Below are 22852 nucleotides of genomic sequence, written 5' to 3'. Positions count from 1 at the left end.
TATATCTATATATATATATATATATATATATATATATATATATATATATATATAAATTGGAATTGTATAAAAATCGGCAAAATTGGCATTTTCATTGTTTGAAATTAATTGAAGATAACTTGAGTAAAAAGATTAAAGATGCAAGAATTGATTTGTCTGCAAATTTCTTATTGACCATTTTGTTATTGTCATTTTCCTAAACATATGCCCTTACATGTACCACTGTAACTCTGATCCATGACAGTGTGTTCTAGTCTGTGCTACATTAGTTTACTAATAAATTTTTTTTTCAAAAGTGAGGCTTTTTTAAAGAAAGAGAGTATTTTCCTTCAAAACTGTCAGCTCGAGATTTCTTGGTACATGTACACACTACTTGCGTTATACATATTGGTATATATAATGATTCTAGACGCTATTGATATAGCGAATAAAGACCCTGGTAATACATGCCTCAGGCTTTGTTTAAAGCGGTTGAAAAGCATTTTTGAAGCTAAGCTTATCTTCTCGTCAAATCCTGAAAGATAAATATAACTTAATCAAAAATTCATTGTTCATATTTAAAGTGTTTATATCCAGTGTTCGTTGATCTGGAATTTTGAAACCCCGACTCGATTTAAAGCTCAGACTACTATTAAAAGATTCATAATTTTGTTGAGCTATGAATTGAACACTTCTTTATCTTGCTAAAGGAAAATGAGGCGACTTTTCTGTATCTTTCTTTTGTGTCGGATTTTCTCACCCACGTCCGCTGCTCCTCCTGCTAACCCGGGTAACAGTGGATGTGCACCTGGCCATTCTAGCAGCACAGGTTGTAATGCCCCGACACCTGCTCCTACAGAAACCACCACAGCGCCACAGACAACAACCCCTTTACCTACAACCGCCGCTCCTGCAACGGCTGCTCCTACAACTGCCGCTCCTGCCACGGAAGCGCCTACAACCGCCGCTCCTGCAACGGCTGCTCCTACAACTGCTGCTCCTACAACAGCTGCTCCTATCACGACCGCTAGTATGGCAGCTACGACTGGATGTTGGAGTCGCAGGGAAAGAAAAAGGAAGAAGTGTAATAATTTGACAGATGGTCCAACCACAATAACAGTAATCACCACGGAGGTGGAAACCACCACGGAGGTGGAAACCACTACTGAAGCAACCACCGTGCCTACCACTACCCCCGTCCCAAAGCGTGTGTACTCGTCCGCCCCGGAAATAATATCCTTTCTGGAAACTACTTTCACCGATCCAACCTCGACGTACAATAGTTTGATTTTTCCGAGAAATAATTTCAATGAAACTATAGAAGTTGATCTTGGTTTAACTTTGATAGCGATAACTGACTTCGATGAAATTGCCGGAACGTTGGAAGTCGTTGGGATCTTGACCATTTCGTGGTATGATGAACTTGCTGACGATGATTATGATGCAGACAGACATGGACGTTTTACAGAAACCACTATTCCAAATCAGTTTTTATGGAAACCTCCGGTCTCTTTATTTAATTCAGCATTATCCATCGTGCCCGTTGGTGACAAGTCAAATTATGTCCGACTATACAGGACCATAAAAAATACTGATCCTTATTACGGATATGCGAGGATGGTATGGAGACCTGGTGTTGTTACGACCACGGGATGTGTGGTTGATGTAGCATATTTTCCTTTCGATAAACAGTCCTGTAATATTACTTTTACAAATTGGGGTTTTACGAAGGATGAGGTAAAGTTCAAACCGACAGCAGACGCCATTGATCTAAGAGACTTCTCACCATCAGATGAGTGGAAAATCACCAAAACGAGGCTTATTGAAGAAACACTTGACAACGGCTCGTTCGTCAAATTCGAGATTTCTTTGGAGAGGCAGCCTATGTATTATTTAATCAACTTTTTCCTACCGATTGTTATAATGGGTATTTTGAACGCGTTGGTGTTTATTTTACCTTTGGAGAGCGGGGAGAGAGTGGGGTACTCCGTGTCTTCATTCCTTACGTTCGCCGTGTATTTGACTCTAATTGCTGATGGAATGCCGCGAACATCCGAACCAATGGCAATTCTGAGTTACTACCTAGTATCCATGATCGTCATGAGTTCAGTTGCGACAATCATCACCATTTTTACCCTTCGAGTTTACCTAAAAGACGAAGACGACCCTATCCCAACACCCGTTACCCTTATCGTTGCCTGTCTTAACTGTTTGGTTTGCACTGTTGAAGATGATGATGACGACGATGAAGACGAAACGCCGTTGCTAGATTCCGATGGTCTAGAAATGGAAACCATGGGAAAAGGATCGGCGAGATTACACCAGTCTCCGATAGAAGATAACACAAGCTGGACCAGTGATGTACCCGACAATAAATACGAGGTGGACTGGAAGCTAGTAGCGAGCACTTTAGACGCCTTTTCATTCGTGGCTGTTCTTGGCGGGAGCATCGCCATAGCTGTCGTGTTTCTTATCCCTCTTGTGGCTCAAATGTAATAGGACGGATAATGATACTAGTGGCATACAGATATGTACATTAACTCTGGGTTTGTTTCGATGCTTATTCTGGTATACTGTGGAATCATTAAATTTCGTGGAGGCAAATTTTCGTGGATGGCTTAAAATCTATAGGCTCGAGGAGATGTAATTTCGTGTATTCTCTTATACCTAAAAAAGGAAATATGACTTTAAATCCCTAATTTATTAATTCGTGGATGGTAGGTACCCACAAAATCCACGATAATTGAGCCACCACGAAATCTAGATTTTCCACGACACATTCATGCACCCAGTCTTCTATAATTTGATATGTAACGACAATTAAATGTGGACTTTTTGTTACAATCTATGGTAAATCAAAATTACGTACATGTCTTGTTTGAAAAAGTAAAACAAATCGTGAAGCATTAATTTCTGAATTGTCCGTGACATTGATAATTATTTCTTCAAATTAAAGTGAAATAAATTACATTCTATATATCTATTATATTTTATAAGAACAGAAATATTGTGGAATTGATATTGCTTTCTCTTTACTGGTATTCCAGTCCTATGCCAAAGTTCTTAATGTGTTGCGTTATTTCTATTGAAAAAAGTTAACACAATTTTGATATATCAAACTATCTCAAATGTTAACTCGGAAAGTGTTTGTCGAATTAATTGTAAAGTTATGTAAATTGTGAGGTGTTTTTTTTGGCACCCAGGAAGATATTTTAAAACTTAATTGAATATCATCACAGGATAATGCCTACACGTGCATATTCCTGAAAATACACACCTTTTGTTAAGGTTTGTACTTTTTTAAACTATATTCTGAATCTCGACAGTCAAAATACAAACTTCTAAATATGAATTATTTCAGCATTAATTAAAGAAAGTCTGCCCCCTCCTCTAAGATTTAGAACCCTTAGATAATCTGTAGTTTAGAAGTTTGTATAATGATGACCAACCTAAAATCTGTCTTGTCTGTGTATTTGTTTAGAAATCAAAGTACATAAAAGGGCATGTCATTGAAATAGATAAATTATTAAACAGACGTACAAATGAAAAATAAAAAATATGTCTGATGTATCTATTTTTTTTCTATAATTTCGTCAAGGCAGTAATACACTCAAAATAAAAGAGAATCTACTACAATGTCTGACAAATCGCTGAGCTGCAAAACAATACGTTGGTTTAAACTGACAGCCACTGATTCATCTCCCAACAAAAGAAAAGTATATTATTCAATAATGTTAATTGGATTTAAATTCAAAGGTAGGAAAACAGTTCACTCGTTGCATTGATATATTTCTTACATCGAAAAAAACCCCCAGCAATTGTAATCTTCTTGTAAACTACATTGACAATTAGGGCCTTTAATAATATTTCTTCTGAAGATATGGTGTATCAGAAAGACATTGCAGGCGTTACATGTGTAGTTATTAATTTAACGATCTCTGATCCTCAGCAAAGTTCGATAACTCTAAATTATCCGCATTTTTTTATTCGTACTATAAATCTGACTTTTATACAGACAATTTTAGTTTAGTATTCTACTGCTAGTATAACCATTAGTTACACAACTGCGTGCTTGGCGTAGTGGATCCACGGAGCACTCCCACTTATATACATCTTTGTATGAGTTCGAGCCAATCGATGCACCGGAATTTGTTTTAATCTCAACTTGTTTCCTTATTCCATTATATCCATCGTAGGCAAATTTACAATAACTTTGTAAAATGCATTGATACTCTCTAAAAAATTCTTTTTATATCATTTCATTTTAAAGGTTGAAAGAAAAATATCATTCTTATGATAAAAAATACTTTGAGGCTGACGATTGGAGAACCTTAAAGCAAGATAAGGTGCAATTTTCATGATGATTCATTTTTTACAAAAATGTTATTTTCTACTAAAATGACAACAAATATCATGGTTGTTTAATTTTTTGTTATAGTCTGTCCCAAGTTATTGCTTCCATCAATTTTTGATGATTTTTAATGAAAATACAGATACCTGTGAAAGAAATACAATTAAAATCGATGAAAGGGTATATATGCAAGATATCTTCATTGAACAATTATCCCTTTTCACTCATAAAATTTCACAGGAACGAAAACAATTTTCTTATGGAGATTTGTAATGGGAAATGTTTACATCTTTTCTCCATTCGGAATACACTCGGAATACATCGCGCAATTTTTTAACACTATCATCCGGGCTTATTAATGGCTGATGCAATGCAAAATCTCCGTAGACTTTCAATTTTTGGATGTGTATTGAAACCTGAAGCGGTAGAGGGGGCGTTTCAAAACAGATAATCTGGACATTTTTCATATAAGTGGATGAACATAGTTTGAGTACAAAGGTATTTACTAGTATTGAAATATCAAGCAAAAAGTGGTGGAAGCAAACACTCGGGACAGAGTTTAGCCTTATTTTTGTTGGAAAAGCCGTTAAGAAGCCTTAATTGAAGCAAAAATTGAATTGTTGTCGTCCTGTACACAAATTCATCTACTATATATTCCTTAGAAGAGTAATCTATTTTCAGACAAAAATTATTGATTTTCTCAAATCTTTTTTATCATAAAAGTTTAAGTTACAAGCAGACTTAGCATACTAGATAGTTTTTGGAGCAAAATGAAATTATAATAAAATACAGCTCATTATGCTTTTAGTGGAAAAATTAAAACATTTGGGACCAAAGTTTTATGTCTAAATTGAGTAACAATTTAGAATTAATGAATGAACTATGTTTAACTTCGGTAAAAGTTGGCTTGCTTAAGTTGATTAAAATATTAAGACTTGTATTTTTAAAGGTATTTGGGACAGTTTCTCAAACCCCAGTTCAGAAAATCAGTAACATATAAGATGTCTTAACATAACGTCAATATGTTAAGACAAAGTTATTACTGGCTAAAGCAAGATAAAAAGACCTCAAAGTTACATCAAAATAAGATATAGTAGACATTCATTTTTTTCGCCAGTTCAGAAACAGATTTGTTCATCTTAATCAACTCTCTCTCTCTTTCTCTCTCTCTCTCTCTCTCTCTCTCTCTCTCTCTCTCTCTCTCTCTCTCTCTCTCTCTCTTTAAGCCGCGGATTTATTGAAATCTTTTCATGGACGAAGTGTACAATCATGGTACAATGGTATCTTAACAGCAGAAACATTTGTATTTAAGCTGACATAGTGTGGTTTGGCAACAAAGACAATAAATGAAGATCGTTATCCATTGCTATGGTAACAAAACCTCACAGAATTCTGATATAATTAGGGTTATTTTTTTTTTATTTTAAACCAAATCTATTGTAACAAAGTGTGTTTGTCATACTCCAGATTAAAATAGCAAAATTTAATGCATCTAGATACATCTAAATACCTTTGTTAAAAACTAGACAGTAGAATTAAATATTTCATACATACATATACGTGTACATAATATAATTAGTCGCTTATTAAGATTGGAGGAAAATGCCGATTTAAGTGTTTTTACAATCTGCTTTAAAGTGTGGAAAACGGCAAATTTCCTACATATTCGATATGCATACAAAGTTGGGGCATATCTCAAATGTAACGAAAAAGGATAAAGCAAATTTTAGAAAATACCGTATTTCGCAGCAAATTCCACCAGATATATGGAGGATATCTATATTGTGTGATTTTATATTTATTTGATTCAACGATTTGATTCAGTTGCTACAATCATCACCATTTTCACCCTTCGAGTTTACCTAAAAGACGAAGACGACCCTATCCCAACACCCGTTACCCTTATCGTTGCCTGTCTTAACTGTTTGGTTTGCACTGTTGAAGATGATGATGACGACGATGAAGACGAAACGCCGTTGCTAGATTCCGATGGTCTAACAATGGAAACCATGGAGAAAGGATCGGCGAGATTACACCGGTCTCCGATAGAAGATAACACAAGCTGGACCAGTGATGTACCCGACAATAAATACGAGGTGGACTGGAAGCTAGTAGCGAGCACTTTAGACGCCTTTTCATTCGTGGCTGTTCTTGGCGGGAGCATCGCCATAGCTGTCGTGTTTCTTATCCCTCTTGTGGCTCAAATGTAATAGGACGGATAATGATACTAGTGGCCTACAGATATGTACATTAACTCTGGGTTTGTTTCGATGCTTATTCTGGTATACTGTGGAATCATTAAATTTCGTGGAGGCAAATTTTCGTGGATGGCTTAAAATCCATAGGCTCGAGGAGATGTAATTTCGTGTATTCTCTTTTACCTAAAAAAGGAAATATGACACCAAAACCCTAATTTATTACTTCGTGGATGGTAGGTACCCACAAAATCCTCGATAATTGAGCCACCACGAAGTCTAGATTTTCCACGATACATGCATGCACCCAGTCTTCTATAATTTGATTTGTAACGACAAATAAATGTAGACTTTTTGTTACAATCTATGGTAAATCACAATTACGTACATGTCTTGTTTGAAAAAGTAAAAAAAAAATCGTGAACCATTAATTTCTTAATTGTTGGTGACATTGATAATTATATCTTAAAATTAAAGTGAAATGAATTACATTCTATATATCTATTATATTTTATAAGAACAGAAATATTGTGGAATTGATATTGCTTTCTCTTTACTGGTATTCCAGTCCTATGCCAAAGTTCTTAATGTGTTGCGTTATTTCTATTGAAAAAAGTTAACACAATTTGATATATCAAACTATCTCAAATGTTAAATCGGAAAGTGTTTGTCGAATTAATTGTAAAGTTATGTAAATTGTGAGGTGTAATTTTTTTTGGCACCCAGGAAGATATTTTAAAACTTAATTGAATATCATCACAGGATAATGCCTCCACGTGCACATTTCTGAAAATACACACCTTTTGTTAAGATTTGTATTTTTTTAAAACTATATTCTGAATCTCGACAGTCAAAATACAAACTTCTAAATATAAATTATTTCAGCATTAATTAAGGAAAGTCTGCCCCCCCCCCAGCTCTAAGATTTAGAACCTTTAGATAATCTGTAGTTTAGAAGTTTGTAAAATGATGACCAACCTAAAATGAAAGAAAAGGTAGATCGTAAAATGCATCACCCAGGAACTCCTGGTTTTGAGATAATGCATGTATGTATTCAAAAATGTTTTATCAAGAATATTGGGAAACATTTCAAGACTTTTATGGCTTGATTGAAGACGTCTAAAGTACGTTTTGATTAATGATTAAACAGTTTTTGTTCAGATTTGTAATTAAAAGAGCCTCCACGAAGATTCTCAATTGCTCCATGTTAAAGGGTGATACATATGGCACGATGCGTTTAAATCGTTCGTGTCAGAAACCTAGTGTGAGGTAGCAGATAAGAACAGTCTGATTGGCACGTCGTCTACGATTTTGATCATCATTTAATTAATAACAAAACGGTCTATCTCTATATCCGAACGTGTTCATCCGTTAACTTTATGTGTCTTTATACTGGGTCACATAGAACATGTAATGTCCACAACTCAGAATAAGAATTCAAAGAGGCTGAATAGTCAACAAATTGACAGACAGCCAGATCAGCATTAAACTTTTAAACATAAAATATTTGGCCATAAACTATCTTTAGAAAAATTCCTATTATTTTTAGCTTTAAAATTTGAACATTTTTTTATTTCTTTTTGAAAACTCTTCTTTTAATGGAAATAAACATAACCTAAAAATGACTTCTACCATCCATCTCTCTTAAAAAGGTGTCTTCAGCCAGGCAACAGATTTGGCTTAAAAAAATGCATTAATGTGAAAACATACATTGAAATCTTGAAAAATTGCCATGATTATTTATTAGCTGGTTTGAAAAAAAGTCAAGTAAGCCTTGTCTAAAAAGGAAAAAAAAACTTGAAATAAGCTTATTCAAAAATTAGGCATTCGCTTTAATACAATTGGGAAGAAGTATTTTAACCGTAAGTGATCGGTGTTTTTGGTAAGTAAAGGAATCTTGAGTTAGCTTGTTTCAGTCTTTTTAAAAGATATACATATAACAAACAACAAACAATTGATGACATTCAGAATTTGATTCATATGTTTAATACATTTAGATCAACAAAAGTTAAGCAATGATTGATTAAAGTGGAATACAAAGATTTTTTTACACTTAAAAACCCGAGTTAAGTTTTAGCAAATTATTTTGACTGACCTAACGCTCATGAGTTGAATAAAAAAACAAAAAATATGGTCTAATAAATCCTAGTTAGTGATGTAACCTAAAAAATTGTGTTTTGAATTAAAATTGATAAAAATTTCTTTGACCGTTGACAGCAATGTCAATATACTAGTATACAAATGACGTATTGTTATAGCAACAAGCTTTTATAAATTACCTACCCAATCCAAATTTTATTTAGTAAAGGAACATATTCAAATGCAAGCGAATTGATATATTCATTGGGGTTTTTTTTTCAATGTATTCTATTGCATGATCATACACATATTGTTCGAACACAAGTTCCAACAACTTTTGAGGTTCTAACTATGTATAACAATTTACAACTGTCTGTGTATTTGTTTAGAAATCAAAGTACATAGAAGGGCATGTCATTGAAATAGATAAATTATCGAACAGACGTACAAATGAAAAATAAAAAATATGTCTGATGTATCTATTTTTTTTTTATAATTTCGTCAAGGCAGTACTACACTCAAAATAAAAGAGAATCTACTACAATGTCTGACAAATCGCTGAGCTGCAAAACAATACGTTGGTTTAAACTGACAGCCACTGATTCATCTCCCAACAAAAGAAAAGTATATTATTCAATAATGTTAATTGGATTTAAATTCAAAGGTAAGAAAACAGTTCACTCGTTGCATTGATATATTTCTTACATCGAACCCCCCCCCCCCCAGCAATTGTAATCTTCTTGTAAACTACATTGACAATTAGGGCCTTTAATAATATTTCTTCTGAAGATATGGTGTATCGGAAAGACAATGCAGGCGTTACATGTGTAGTTATTAATTTAACGATCTCTGATCCTCAGCAAAGTTCGATAACTCTAAATCATCTGCATTTTTTTATTCGTACCATAAATCTGACTTTTATACAGACAATTTTAGTTAAGTATTCTACTGCTAGTATAACCATCATTTACATAACTGCATGCTTGGCGTAGTGGATCCACGGAGCACTCCCACTTATATACATCTTGGTATGAGTTCGAGCCAATCGATGCACCGGAATTTGTTTTAATCTCAACTTGTTTCTTTATTCCATTATATCAATCGTAGGCAAATTTACACAAAACTTTGTAAAATGCTTTGATACTCTCTAAAAAATTCTTTAAGAAATGAAGTAAATGTCTACAGCAAGCAGACGCTACGCGCATTGATGAAGTTTTCCGGTCAATTTTTTCTTTGATACGTCGATCAATAGAAAAATTATTATCTTCATTTCTTATCATAAATAAAACATTTTCAAATGAAAACAAATGTGAAGTGTCATTGATCAAAAATGTAAATACTGTAAATTAAGCGGCGCGTATGAATACAAAACAACAACAGCAACAATATTCAAAATGAATGCGCCTTCAGCTGATGCAGAGCTATTGAGCTGAATTAAAGGATTAAACACAAATAGTGAGTTAAAATTTGAACCGGCGGAATTGAAAACGAACGGAAAATACATGCGATAGCTTGTGATATTATTCACTGTGCAGAAAAAACTCGTAATAAAACTAGTTTTCATGTGAGATCGCTGGAATATGCAACTGGACATAACCATCCAAGGAAAGGCGATCGTGGATGAAAATAGCTGATATGTCGACAGAGTATGTATAAGCGACTTTTGTAAACGTTGTGGTAACTAGATAGCCAGTGATGTACTTAAATGGTATTTCTGCCGCTTGCAATGCGCCGAAGGAGATGATGCATCAGGAGCTTTTCTTTACGACGCTTATTCTGATGACAGATGATGTACGTGTGTAAATTCAAAAATCATCGTTACCAAATTTGAACAGCAGTGTTACCGTGAAAGTGTATAGGCCTATATGTTCGTTATAATATTCCTGGAAAAGGAACAGCCAGCCTCGCTGTAAATGTTGATTGATCTCAAGCAGACGAAATCGTGAGAAGACGCTTAATTCTCTATTTCGTGAATCAAATAATGTGTTTTGTTTATTTTTGAAGGTTAAACTTTCATTTTTATATATTCACAAGGTTGCATTTTGTTTGCTGACAATAAAACAGACACAACTTTACATTTTGTTGACAGTGTTTATCTTGGAAATTCCCGTTCTATAAATAGTGTTAGATCAGAACAGTTGAGAAAAGTAGATCCGGCGAAAATTTTATTGATGCAGGTATCAAAAATTTTTTTCGACCAATCAGAAGCGCCGATATCACATATCACATCTAATGAATAAATATTAAATGATTTTTATATCATTTCATTTTAAAGGTTGAAAGAAAAATATCATTCTTATGATAAAAAAATACTTTGAGGCTGACGATCGGAGAACCTTAAAGCAAGATAAGGTGCAATTTTCATGATGATTCATTTTTTACAAAAATGTTATTTTCTACTAAAATGACGAAAAATATCATGGTTGTTTAATTTTTTGTTATAGTCTGTCCCAAGCTATTGCTTCCATCAATTTTTGATGATTTTTAATGAAAATACAGATACCTGCTAAAGAAATACAATTAAAATCGATGAAAGGGAATATATGCAAGATATCTTCATTGAACAATTATCCCTTTTCACTCATAAAATTTCACAGGAACGAAAACAATTTTCTTATGGAGATTTGTAATGGGAAATGTTTACATCTTTTCTCCATTCGGAATACACTCGGAATACATCGCGCAATTTTTTAACACTATCATCCGGGCTTATTAATGGCTGATGCAATGCAAAATCTCCGTAGACTTTCAATTTTTGGATGTGTATTGAAACCTGAAGCGGTAGAGGGGGCGTTTCAAAACAGATAATCTGGACATTTTTCATATAAGTGGATGACCATAGTTTGAGCACAAAGGTATTTACTAGTATTGAAATATCAAGCAAAAAGTGGTGGAAGCAAAAACTCGGGACAGAGTTTAGCCTTATTTTTGTTGGAAAAGCCGTTAAGAAGCCTTAATTGAAGCAAAATTGAATTGTTGTCGTCCTGTACACAAATTCATCTACTATATATTCCTTAGAAGAGTAATCTATTTTCAGACAAACATTTTTGATTTTCTCAAATCTTTTTTTTTCATAAAAGTTTAAGTTACAAGCAGACTTAGCATACTAGATAGTTTTTGGAGCAAAATGAAATTATAATAAAATACAGCACATTATGCTTTTAGTGGAAAAATTAAAACATTTGGGACCAAAGTTTTATGTCTAATTTGAGTAACAATTTAGGATTAATGAATGAACTATGTTTAACGTCGGTAAAAGTTGGCTTGCTTAACTTAATAAGAATATTAAGACTTGTATTTTTAAAGGTATTTGGGACAGTTTCTCAAACCCCAGTTCAGAAAATCAGTACAATATAAGATGTCTTAACATAACGTCAATATGTTAAGACAATGTTATTACTGGCCAAAGCAAGATAAAAAGACCTCAAAGTTACATTAAAATAAGATAAAGTAGACAATAATTTTTTTCGCCAGATCATAAACAGATTTGATCATCTTAATCAACTCTCTCTCTCTCTCTCTCTCTCTCTCTCTCTCTCTCTCTCTCTCTCTCTCTCTCTCTCTCTCTCAATTTAAGCCGCGGATTTATTGAAATCTTTTCATGGACGAAGTGTACAATCATGGTACAATGGTATCTTACATGTACATGTACATGCAATGGGTCCCAATCCAATAACTGAAATATTTTACGATGAAAACCAATAATAGAAATATAACTAGATGCAATCTCGTGCGAGCAACAAATAGGTCTTCCACGGAAGTTTGAAAATATAATATACCATCTAAAAATCTCTAAATAACAAAAGTTGTCATTAAACACTTAATGAAATTCAATTGTAAAGCGGAAAACCACAATAAAAAAAGAAAACAAGTTCCTCCGTTGATCCTCTGGCATTTCAAATAAAAAAAAAGAAAAGAAAAGAAAAGAGACATCTAAATGAGATATCCCAGATATCTCAACATAAGAAATGCAATAGTCATTATGATAATTTTCCATGTGAGTTTAATGCTGAGTTGAATTTTTGTAAAAATCTAGAATATACTATCATTAATAAGAAAGTTTAAAAAATACAATTTTGTTTGCTTCCAGTGACGACTGGCCATGCCGGAAAAATCATTAATACCTTTTCTGCACATCTACATGTCTAGGTCTATCATATAGTAGAGCTTGGTTGCTCAATCAATTCCTGTTATTGAGTCTTGCACAGACAAAATCAGAAAAGAATCTGAAAATATATGAGATACCTCAAAAGAAAAAAGCAATATTTATGTATTAACCATAACAATGATATGCTGAAATTAAAAAAAAGTCTGGAAAATTCAGTCGAAAATTATAAAAGTAAAACAGTAAAATTTGTTTGTTTCCGGTTACGACCAGAAGTAACAGACAAGTTATCGATACGTAATCGGCACATATTCATGATAAGTTCTATTATAAAGTAAAGTTTGGTTGCTTAATCACTTAATATTTTTAAGATCCCGCGCGTACAAAATCAGAAAAGAAACATTTTAATTAGATATCTGAAATATCTCAAAGGACGAAAACGTATATAATTTCATTTGAAATGATCGAAAAAGTGCCTTAGATACAATTTTTCATCAAGCCGATTTTTGGTTTCACTTCCGGTGAATACTAAAGTGATGGACTAATAACTGATACTCTGTATCTATTTGTATGCACATTTGAATGTTAAGGTCAATTTAATAGCAATGTTCAGGCAGTAACCTTTATGGAGATATCGCTCGGGCAAACTCAGAAAAATTAACATCTAAAACGATCTGAATAAATCTCAACAGAAGAAATGCACTTTTCAAGTATTCAGCCCTGCAATGTTGTGTATTTTAAAAAAAAAACAATCTGGAGAATTCATTTGAAAATTGCAATAATAGAACATCTATTAGAATGTTGTTTGTTACCCGGTTAGTGGCATAAACAAGCCAGTGCAAGAAATGTTTAAATTCTTATCCTCAAATGTACAAGATAGCCACACATCCCCCTTAAACATTAGATATTAAAGGTCCGGCTGTACCATTTTACGGGGCGGACCTTGCATTATACGACACCGGATCATATTACGGAGCGGACCTCATGTTATACGACACCGTACCATTTACGTGGCAGACCTTACATTATATGGAGGGTAATCGTGTTGAAAAATCCAGACATGTAAACTTGTAAATCCGAATATGTAATCGTGTTGGTGTGTGAGTCTGAGTATGAATATGTGTAATTCTGACCGTGTAACCTATAAAACTCGGGCATAAACACGTGTAAGATTTGACTCAGTTCCTTCGCATGATGCACAATTCGCAGCTTTATTACTTTCATCAGTTAATTAAACCTTCAACTTTGCACACTTTCAATCCGTAGTTTCTGCATTTGTATCTTCAGACTCGGCAATAGCACATCTGACATAATACAAATTGACAAATGCATAGTCTACAAGTTTGTCGAATTTTGACATGACCATATATGGAAACAGTGACGTCACCGATAGAAAACGTTAGCTGCAGGTAAAGGCATGCTGTAATCGCCGGAATAGGGACGGAATAAATATAAAAAAAATATAAGGATGGTCTATAATCATAATATCTCTGGATAACAACTTTTCTTAGAAAGTACTATTTTCCGGAAAGTTATCGATAAGAAAAACAAAGAATTTAAAGACGTATATTTTGATTAATATGAGACATAAGAAGCGCCCTTTAAAAATAAATAAATAAAAATTCCAAAGATAAGGTTAACTGTCGTGAAATTAAAATGTGTATTAATTATTTTTAGAAATGTTTCATTTTGCATTGTCAGCAATATGTAGGGAAAAAAGCCTATCATGCAGGTGAAAATTGGCATTTTTTAAATTTTCAAGCAATTATTACGGAATATGAGCATGACGTCCTGAATGTCGGTTCAATACAGACTCACTTTGTGAAATTGGTTGATAAAAAAATCCCGGAGAGCTATTATAATACAGCTTTACAGCCAATTGTGAACATGTACTGTTTGCCATAAGCAACTATAGTCTGTCCCAAGATATTTATGCAGCACATTTGGACGATTTTTTAATTAAAATACACATACCTGTGAAAGAAGTGCAATTGAAATAGTTGAATGGGATAATTTCCAAGATAATTTCATTGACACATTATCATCTTTCATTCGGAAAAACTCACAGGAATAAAAACAGATTCCTTACGGAGATTTATAATGGGGAATGTTTACATCTTTTCTCCATTTGGAATACTCTCGGAATACATCGCACAATTTTTCAACGTTATCATCCGGGCTTGCTGCAATACAAAATCTCCGTAGACATCACATTTTTTAGCATTGTATTGAAACCTGATAAGCTAACAAGGGTGTTTCGACTGAGAAATCTAGGAAATTTTTCCAAAAAAGTATAAATACATGCCATTGTATAGTTACATACATTTTTCCGCAAAAAATTAAAAATAACAAGAGCTGTCAATGTAACAATGTAACACCGGGTTTTCTTTTGTGTGAACAGTATCCATATTATAATCCATTTGTCAATCCTAAATTGATAAATACTACCTATCCAAAGAAATGGGGTACTCTATATGCAATGTATTTGCCAAAAAATGACTAAGTTCAACAGCTGATATTTTTTGACAAATTATCAGAAATCAAAATCCTAGCAATTTGCATACCTCTGATTTATGTATAAGTGTTATGCAAAAGAACAATTTCCTTTCTCAAAAACTGTACGAGGAGTTATCGGTAGAATAAGGGTACCTTTTTGGCAGCCACTCACCCGCCCGCCATTTGCACTTTTTCAATAATCGAAACACCCGGTTAAAATTCTCTCTAAAAATTCTTAGAAGTCAGAAGCAATGGAGTTACAACATGGGACCTCACGGCGGTCTCCGAACCTCATGCCGCTCAAAATATATTTACCCCCTTAAGAAATTTCTTGATCCGTCTCATTTCTAGAAAAGAGTACGCATTTACTTATATTCAAGTTTAAATTACATGTCAAAATATTTTAGAGAAATAAGATATTAGGCATTTCTTTTTAACCCTTATCATACAATACCATGAGAATTATATTACAAAAATTAGCGCATTCGTCACGTCGGCGACGATTTTTATGTGCATAACCCTCTTCCTGTTTGGTCCAGTTTCAATCATACCTAAAAAAAAAATTCTAAAAATAATACCGGTATTTTCGATAGAAGTGTCCTTCATTAAAAGCTTATTGCAACATTTAAGCTGAATATTATGTTTATGATTTATCCATTCCGGCGATTACGGCATGCCGTTTCCCCGCAGCAAAGCAGTTGCCATATAAGGTCATGTCAAAATTCGACAAACTTGTAGACTTTACATTTGTCAATTTGTATTATGTCAGATGTGCTATTGCCGAGTCTGAAGATACAAAGGCAGAAACTACGGATTGAAAGTGTGCAAAGTTGAAGGTTTAATTAACTGATGAAAGCAATAAAGCTGCGAATTGTGCATCATGCGAAGGAACTGAGTCAAATCTTACACGTGTTTATGCCCGAGTTTTATAGGTTACACGGTCAGAATTACACATATTCATACTCAGACTCACACACCTACACGATTACATATTCGGATTTACAAGTTTACATGTCTGGATTTTTGAACACGATTACCCTCCATAACATTATACGACACCGGACCATTTTACGGGGCGGATCTCAGGTTATACGACACCGGAGCATTTTACGGGACGGACCTCAGATGATACGACACCGGACCATTTTGCGGGGCGGACCTCACGTTATACGACACCGGACCATTTACGGGGCGGATCTCAGCTTATACGACACCGGACCATTTTACGGGACGGACCTCAGATGATACGACAATGTGTGAGGGTCCCATTAGTGCCATGAAATATATCATGTCAAAAACTTGAAACTAATGTTTAATTCTGGATAAGATAAACATGCGCTGACGTAAAAAAGGGATAAAAGCCTCTCAGTTTAGTTTCTCACTCTATTTCAAAATAAACAATACTGGGTTAAAATTATTGTTCTATTGTAATCGAATACATTTTTAACGTCTGCTTTACGGCAACGGCATATAGCTGCACTGAAAGACTCGGTAGCGCAGGCCATGTTTTTTTTTCTTACTCCTTTATTTTAATTTTTTGCGTTCTGAAATCTTGAACAGATAATGTTCAGAAACACAACACACGTGGCATCTCTCAAGAGAGAGAGAGAGAGAGAGAGAGAGAGAGAGAGAGAGAGAGAGAGAGAGAGAGAGAGAGAGAGAGAGAGAGAGAGAGAGAAGGGAGACGGACGAAATCCAATAACATCGCAGATTTAAAAAAAATCATTTAAAAAAAAACATTGCTACTTCTCGCTTATTTGACCCTGCTTCGAGATAAAAATCCGTTGTGTGGTGTGTGATGATCTAATCTGCTAGCATGCCCCCGGCAAGTGTCTTTCGCTATTTCGTAACTTTGTTTGGAGGAATTGTCTTATTCTAAATTTTCCAAAAAATACGAGGTAAGGGGGTTATTTGCTTTCACTTGCTGCTATATTTAAGCTCGGGATGTCGATTTTATTGGAGTTTGAGAAGAAGTATGATTTCTGTATCTATTTTCTAACACCATGGCTTAGCTATTGGATGTTTACCAAATATACGGCGTCTGATGAAGCTCTAAAAGAGTATCTATATTGGCCGTATAGTTGTATTAGCAGAATATGAATGCATTGTGCAGGCACGTAGCATCGTTTTTTGAAAGTGGTGGGGGGTCAGACTTATCCCAAAAAATCTTGACAAGCAAAAAAAAAAGGGCTTCAAAAGGGTATTTCACAAAATCCTGAAAATCCTAATCCGGGGTGGGGGGGAGGGGGTACATCCACTGTTTAGAGAAATCTTTGTTAAAAAACCCACCCGATGCAACGTGCCTGTTGCGCATGTCGACTATGTGCTCTGTTGAACTAACTTTTGGAAAATGTAACAAAAAAATCATTGGAAGAAACTTTTCAAGAAAGCCAAGTACTCATATGGAACAGTTTTATTGACAACTCATGATAAATAAAAGGGAATCACGTTTTCTACAGTGCATATTCGAATTTACAGCATAAAGTATCTTTGAGCTAATTTCAAACAGATTGGCTGGTTGATTATTTAAGAACAGACACTTTTCGTGAATGGGTCAAGAACACATCAGAGTAAATTTGAATGGTACATGTATCGGGGGAGGGGGGGGGGGCAATCCAGTCGTTCTTTTACCAGTCGCACATTTCCCATACCACAATTTTTTTTAATCTTAGAACAAGCACGAATACATATTTTTCCATTGAGAGAGGGGAGTTCTGAGGTAGAATTCAGTTTGTCAGGGGGTCCCGAGGCCTATATCTGGAACCTTTGCAAATAAGAGTTAGTGTAAACTTTCTAGAAAATGGGTAACTGACACCCCCCCTCCCCCGCCCCTTCCAACTGAACTACGAATCGATTTTTTAATGTATAGAATTAGTCCAATATATTTGATCAATGATTATTTAAGTGATCGATAGTACAATTGCTGTAAATTATGTAAATGTAAAAAATAAGGAATAATTATATAAATACTATGAGATAATCAAATATGGTCGGGCGTACTTTAATCCAATAAAGCACTTCGTAATAATAATTAAAAAAAAAGTTACAATTTTTCCCGGGGAGGAGGGGTGGGGGTCAGAGGGTGCTATTTTTTTGCCGTTGAGGAAGGGTGTAATCCGAGGCTTTTTCGGTAATTATACAATGGGATTTCAATACGTTTAATATAATATTTTCGGGGGGAGGAAGGAGGGGTGCTCACCTCTAGAGCTTCTCCCTATGGATTCGCTTAACAATGGGGCTGTATTGAGACACAACTGTCTGCTATTAAAGTGGCCATGAAAATATTCCAGTTATATAAGGATAATTTAAAATGTGTTCAGCGGCCTTTATGGGTTTTTCTCAGGACTTTCGAGTTTTCTTTGGTTTTGTATCAATTTTTTTTCTAACACAATTTCGTTTCTCAACAGGTTTCCATTTTTCAATAAATGTCTGTGTATGTAGACTGAGCTATTCACATTCTAATCTCCACCCCCTACGATTTAACTACCGTCATTTTTTTTCAAACGTGTAGTATGTTATTAAACTCGGGTGACAAAATGAATAAATTAGCATTACTACATTAAACCCCGCTCAAGCGCGGGAATTAATTAACACTCTGCACATCAATATAATACAATGCTTAAAATGTTGAACCATTTTGTTTTCATTTTTATGAATACTTTGTCCGATTTCTTTCTTAATTGCTTTCTTTACTTATTCTCTAAAATTTTTAACTTTAAAAAATTGCATGGCTGGATATTTAGAGGAGCGGGCAGGGAAAAGAAATCTAAACTGAATTGGATAATAGATACATGTACGTGGCCATAATTCTGTCTGTTGCAACTGACTGCATGACAAATTAACTTTTTTTAAATTTTATATCGAATTAGTGCGTGGGTATTTAGTGCATCTCTCTCTAAATTTGGTACTTTAGGTCAAGTTTCAATATAATTTGTATTATTATAATTGTTTATTATTATAATGTTTAATAAAAAGTATGTTTTGAAGAAAAATAAATTCGCCCCCCCCCCCGTTAATCTTCACTCTTCTATGGATACATCATTCATCACGTAGAAAACACAATCTGTTCATGATTTACAAATTAACGTTCAAGGTTAACTACCAATCTGTTTGGTATAAAAATGTATGAAATTAAAAAAAAAATCGCTAGTTTATGTAAATTAATTTCCATATTTTAATCTAAAGTTGTCAGATTCAAAGTAGCTGCCCGGTGGTTAACCTGGTATAACTCATTTTATACCAGTGCTATGTATATTTATCATACATAGCTTTTTTAGCGTTAGTATTGATTTCGTTTAGTGTAGCATACATTTAAATATGATTTTTAAAATGAATGATGAAAAAATAACTCGGGAATGTAAGGGTGAATATAAGGGGGGGGGGGGGGTCCTGTCCGCAAGCACCTGTGGTTCTGAAAAGTTCTTACCATCAAAACTAAAACTGCATCAAATTGTTCAAGTTTATCCAAGGTACCTGCATGCCTACGACGCATTAAGTCAACCAGCGTTCTTTGCACCGGTTACCCCGTTCTGGAAAGTTCTATCCAATTCTCTCGCCAGAGGTCGTGCTTCACAAGCGAATAAGTAGGACAATCTAAAATCGAGCATTCAAGAAACGAATTGGCTTTTTTTAAAAATTCAACATTTGTCAAATATTTACTTAAATGAATATTGTTGAAAAAGGTATTAATCTATAAGTATAGATTCAAACTGAAGCAATGGTATTATACCATCTTCACTGATTCAAAAATTTAAAATCAGATGAACCTGATTTATGTGAGGTTTGAAAATAATGTAATAGAATATTTTTAATATTAATCCATTTCAAAGCACAACGAGAGAGAGAGAGAGAGAGAGAGAGAGAGAGAGAGAGAGAGAGAGAGAGAGAGAGAGAGAGAGAGAGAGAGAGAGAATGAGAGAGAGATTAAGGTTGAATGACCACCTGATAAGAAAGATAACTTATGTAGAAAATAATCTTATTTTGTTTTTGTTAACGTACTATTGTGTTTGAAAAATGTAGAAGCGCTTCGCCACTTCAACGATGTTCATTTAAATCTATTGGTATTTACTTTGATGATAACTACTGCAAAAAACTCCTAACATTGAACTTCAAGGTGAACTAGAAGACAATAGCCTAAAAAACACCATGTTTATTGAACCCCAAAGTTGATTCTAATGTTCAAAGCAAAATTTCAAGAATCCGGCATTTTTCATGGTTTATATACTCAAGGTTCATCTCAACAGTCTATGTGTGATAACCACTTTAAGTCGGTTTTAGAAAACGGGTGTTCTTGCTCTTCCTGTTACTGGTTTACCCCCTCAGTGACCTGCAATTGTTACCGATTTATTTATCATATTGATTAAATCATTGCTTTTATTAATAAGGTAATGTGAATATAAATGATTTATTTTTCACGTCGTTGCGTCAATATCTGCCGTTAGTTCAGCAGACAAATTATCATAACGCTCTAACGCGCGTTTTTTCAATTTGTCTGCTCACCAGACGGCAGTTATTGACACGACTACGTGAAAAATAAATCATTCAATGCTATAGTAGTTTTGTAATGGTGCACAGGTGCTTGAGGGCACCCCTCCCCCTCCAACCGATTATGGCCCCGAGGGTTATCGACTCTCCTCTTCGTAGAAATTCCATTATAGTTATATAGGCAACACACGCCATTTTAAAAATGAGAAATATATTAGCACAAAAACAACTCTCTTTAATCAAGCCTATCGTTTTACATTCAAGGGTGTGGTTTTCAAAAGTCGTTAATTCTCTGGAGTCGATGAAATATTTCGTGTATGAGACTTTTATGAAACTTCTCTTCAAGAATTTGACATGTAATGTCACCCTCCCCATTCCTAATACAACATACAGGACCCCCCCCCCCCCTTTCACCATCACCAAATATCTATAGGGGGTAACACTACTGATAAAATAAAAGAGATTCTAATCCACTATATGGCATGCTGTTGGCAGTCGTACATGTAGTGGCATTGCACCTTTAGAGGCAAACATATCATCATGTTTATCAGTTTAAGTAGTTACACGGTGAAATGATCACTCAATTTGACCAACGTCAAATCATTGAGACGTCATCATACCCGATTTTATAACCTCAAGCTAATAAAACTTATTGAGTGGTTATCTTTATGTGCGTTCGTGCGAGCGGGTGTGTAATATTGTACTATAAACAAAACTTACAGGTTTAGAGCATTTATAGTCTAAAAAAAAAATTAAAGTCGTAAATGGTCTTTACCAGATCCAGGTATCGTTTATGGTAGTTTCACATTGGCCCTGCTCATGACCTAAGAAGAAAATTACTGAGAGACATTTAATGATAAAAATCTGTGTCAAATTTAGAACTTATTACCCCCCCCCCCACCCAGCAAAACATTGTTTTTAAATAGACGTGCGTAAAATCAGATCAAGTAACAACTATTGACCTTCAGATAATCTATTTAAAATCCTAATTCAATTGTTTTCTTTCTTTTTATTTTAAAAACCAATCATTTCTCATTTACGATAAAATTACATCGGCTATTCTAGCTTTCTTTATTGATCATTTTCTTCTACCATGGCGCGGAGCCAGGGTATCCTTTGTCAGAGCATGTGTAATATTTGGGTCTGTTAATAAACGTTAACCAAAAGGTCTGCAGGACATCGTATCGAGTTAGCTGCTGTCGCCAATATATAAAACCTGGCCTTTAACCGGAGCAGTTGGCATACAATGCTTATTCAAAGTTCGAGCAAACAAGGCCGAGATCGGCTCCCAACAACGTTTTAAGTCAAAGACAGAAAAAAAGATTCTAAAAAGGAGCCCTATTGATTTCTTTGTAGAGATACATCGAAGTTGCGTTACGGCAGTACTTGTATTTTAAGCAGTGGTGTGTGACACGACAAAGCACGCGGTTGTTTCTCGTTTGTCTGCGCGTGTCCTATTTTTTCGGAAACAAAATGCTACATCGGACTATCTTCTCGGCGAGATCTGTGTCTGTTTTTCTCGGAACTACACTACTGTTTTATGTTGCTTTAATTGGTACCGGTAAGTGATCAAACGAAACCGTTATAAGTTTATCAATAGCATTTTTTTTCTTCTATTTTTCTTTTGTGGGGGAGGGGGGGGGGGGTTGTAAGGGTTAAAAAAACCGCCAAGAACGTTAATAACGGGATGTCAACACCGACCTGTTCTATTCATGTTTGTCAGTTGTAAAGAAATGTACACCCTACAAACTGTCACAGAGAACAAAAAAAGCGGGATTATTATCTAACATAAAAAAGGGTCCGTATCGCTTGAAGAATCACATCCAAATATAGACACATCACGTAAACAACTATATTTCCATATCAGGAACTATGTCTGTTCCGTATACATGTATGCAAAATGCACAAACATTTTACGCGCATTTTTCTGTCCTTTCTGATATATTTCATTTTATCAAATAAAATATACAACAAGTAGTCATGTTGTATGTTTTATTTGATAAAATGAAATATATCAGAAAGGAGAGTACCACTAATTAGAATTAGAAGACCAAATTTTCTGTATTTTGATGCTAACATAATATCAATTTGATTCTAGCATGTTTAAAACAATCTCTCTCTCTCTCTCTCTCTCTCTCTCTCTCTCTCTCTCTCTCTCTAATA

At 34.5% G+C, this 22852-nt stretch overlaps 2 protein-coding genes across 6 annotated transcripts in view; both read left to right on the top strand.

Annotated features, from left to right (window-relative positions):
• Positions 1-632: 632 nt before the first annotated feature.
• LOC105323976 (neuronal acetylcholine receptor subunit alpha-9-like) lies at positions 633-2949 on the top strand. The gene has a single exon (XM_034448532.2). It carries the CDS (start codon positions 694-696, stop codon positions 2473-2475), a length of 1782 nt encoding a protein of 593 aa, XP_034304423.2. The 5' UTR covers positions 633-693; the 3' UTR covers positions 2476-2949.
• An 18853-nt stretch (positions 2950-21802) lies between these two features.
• LOC117680643 (carbohydrate sulfotransferase 1) overlaps positions 21803-22852 on the top strand; it is a 165338-nt gene continuing 164288 nt past the window's right edge. The window contains exon 1 of one of the 5 annotated variants that reach the window (XM_066082517.1): positions 21803-22250. In XM_066082517.1, coding sequence (XP_065938589.1) covers positions 22163-22250 — 88 coding nt within the window. In that variant the 5' untranslated portion in view covers positions 21803-22162. The remainder of the gene's footprint in view (positions 22251-22852) is intronic. The other 4 variants (XM_034450234.2, XM_066082509.1, XM_066082508.1 and 1 more) reach the window with 4 other exon arrangements.

Source organism: Magallana gigas, chromosome 4 (assembly GCF_963853765.1).
Source record: "Magallana gigas chromosome 4, xbMagGiga1.1, whole genome shotgun sequence".
NCBI lineage: Eukaryota > Metazoa > Mollusca > Bivalvia > Ostreida > Ostreidae > Magallana > Magallana gigas.
This window is presented reverse-complemented; position numbering and strand designations above follow the sequence as displayed.

Coding starts and splice junctions, on each gene's coding strand:
- LOC105323976 (XM_034448532.2), top strand. CDS start 694: ATGAGGCGACTTTTCTGTATCTTTCTTTTGTGTCGGATTTTCTCACCC.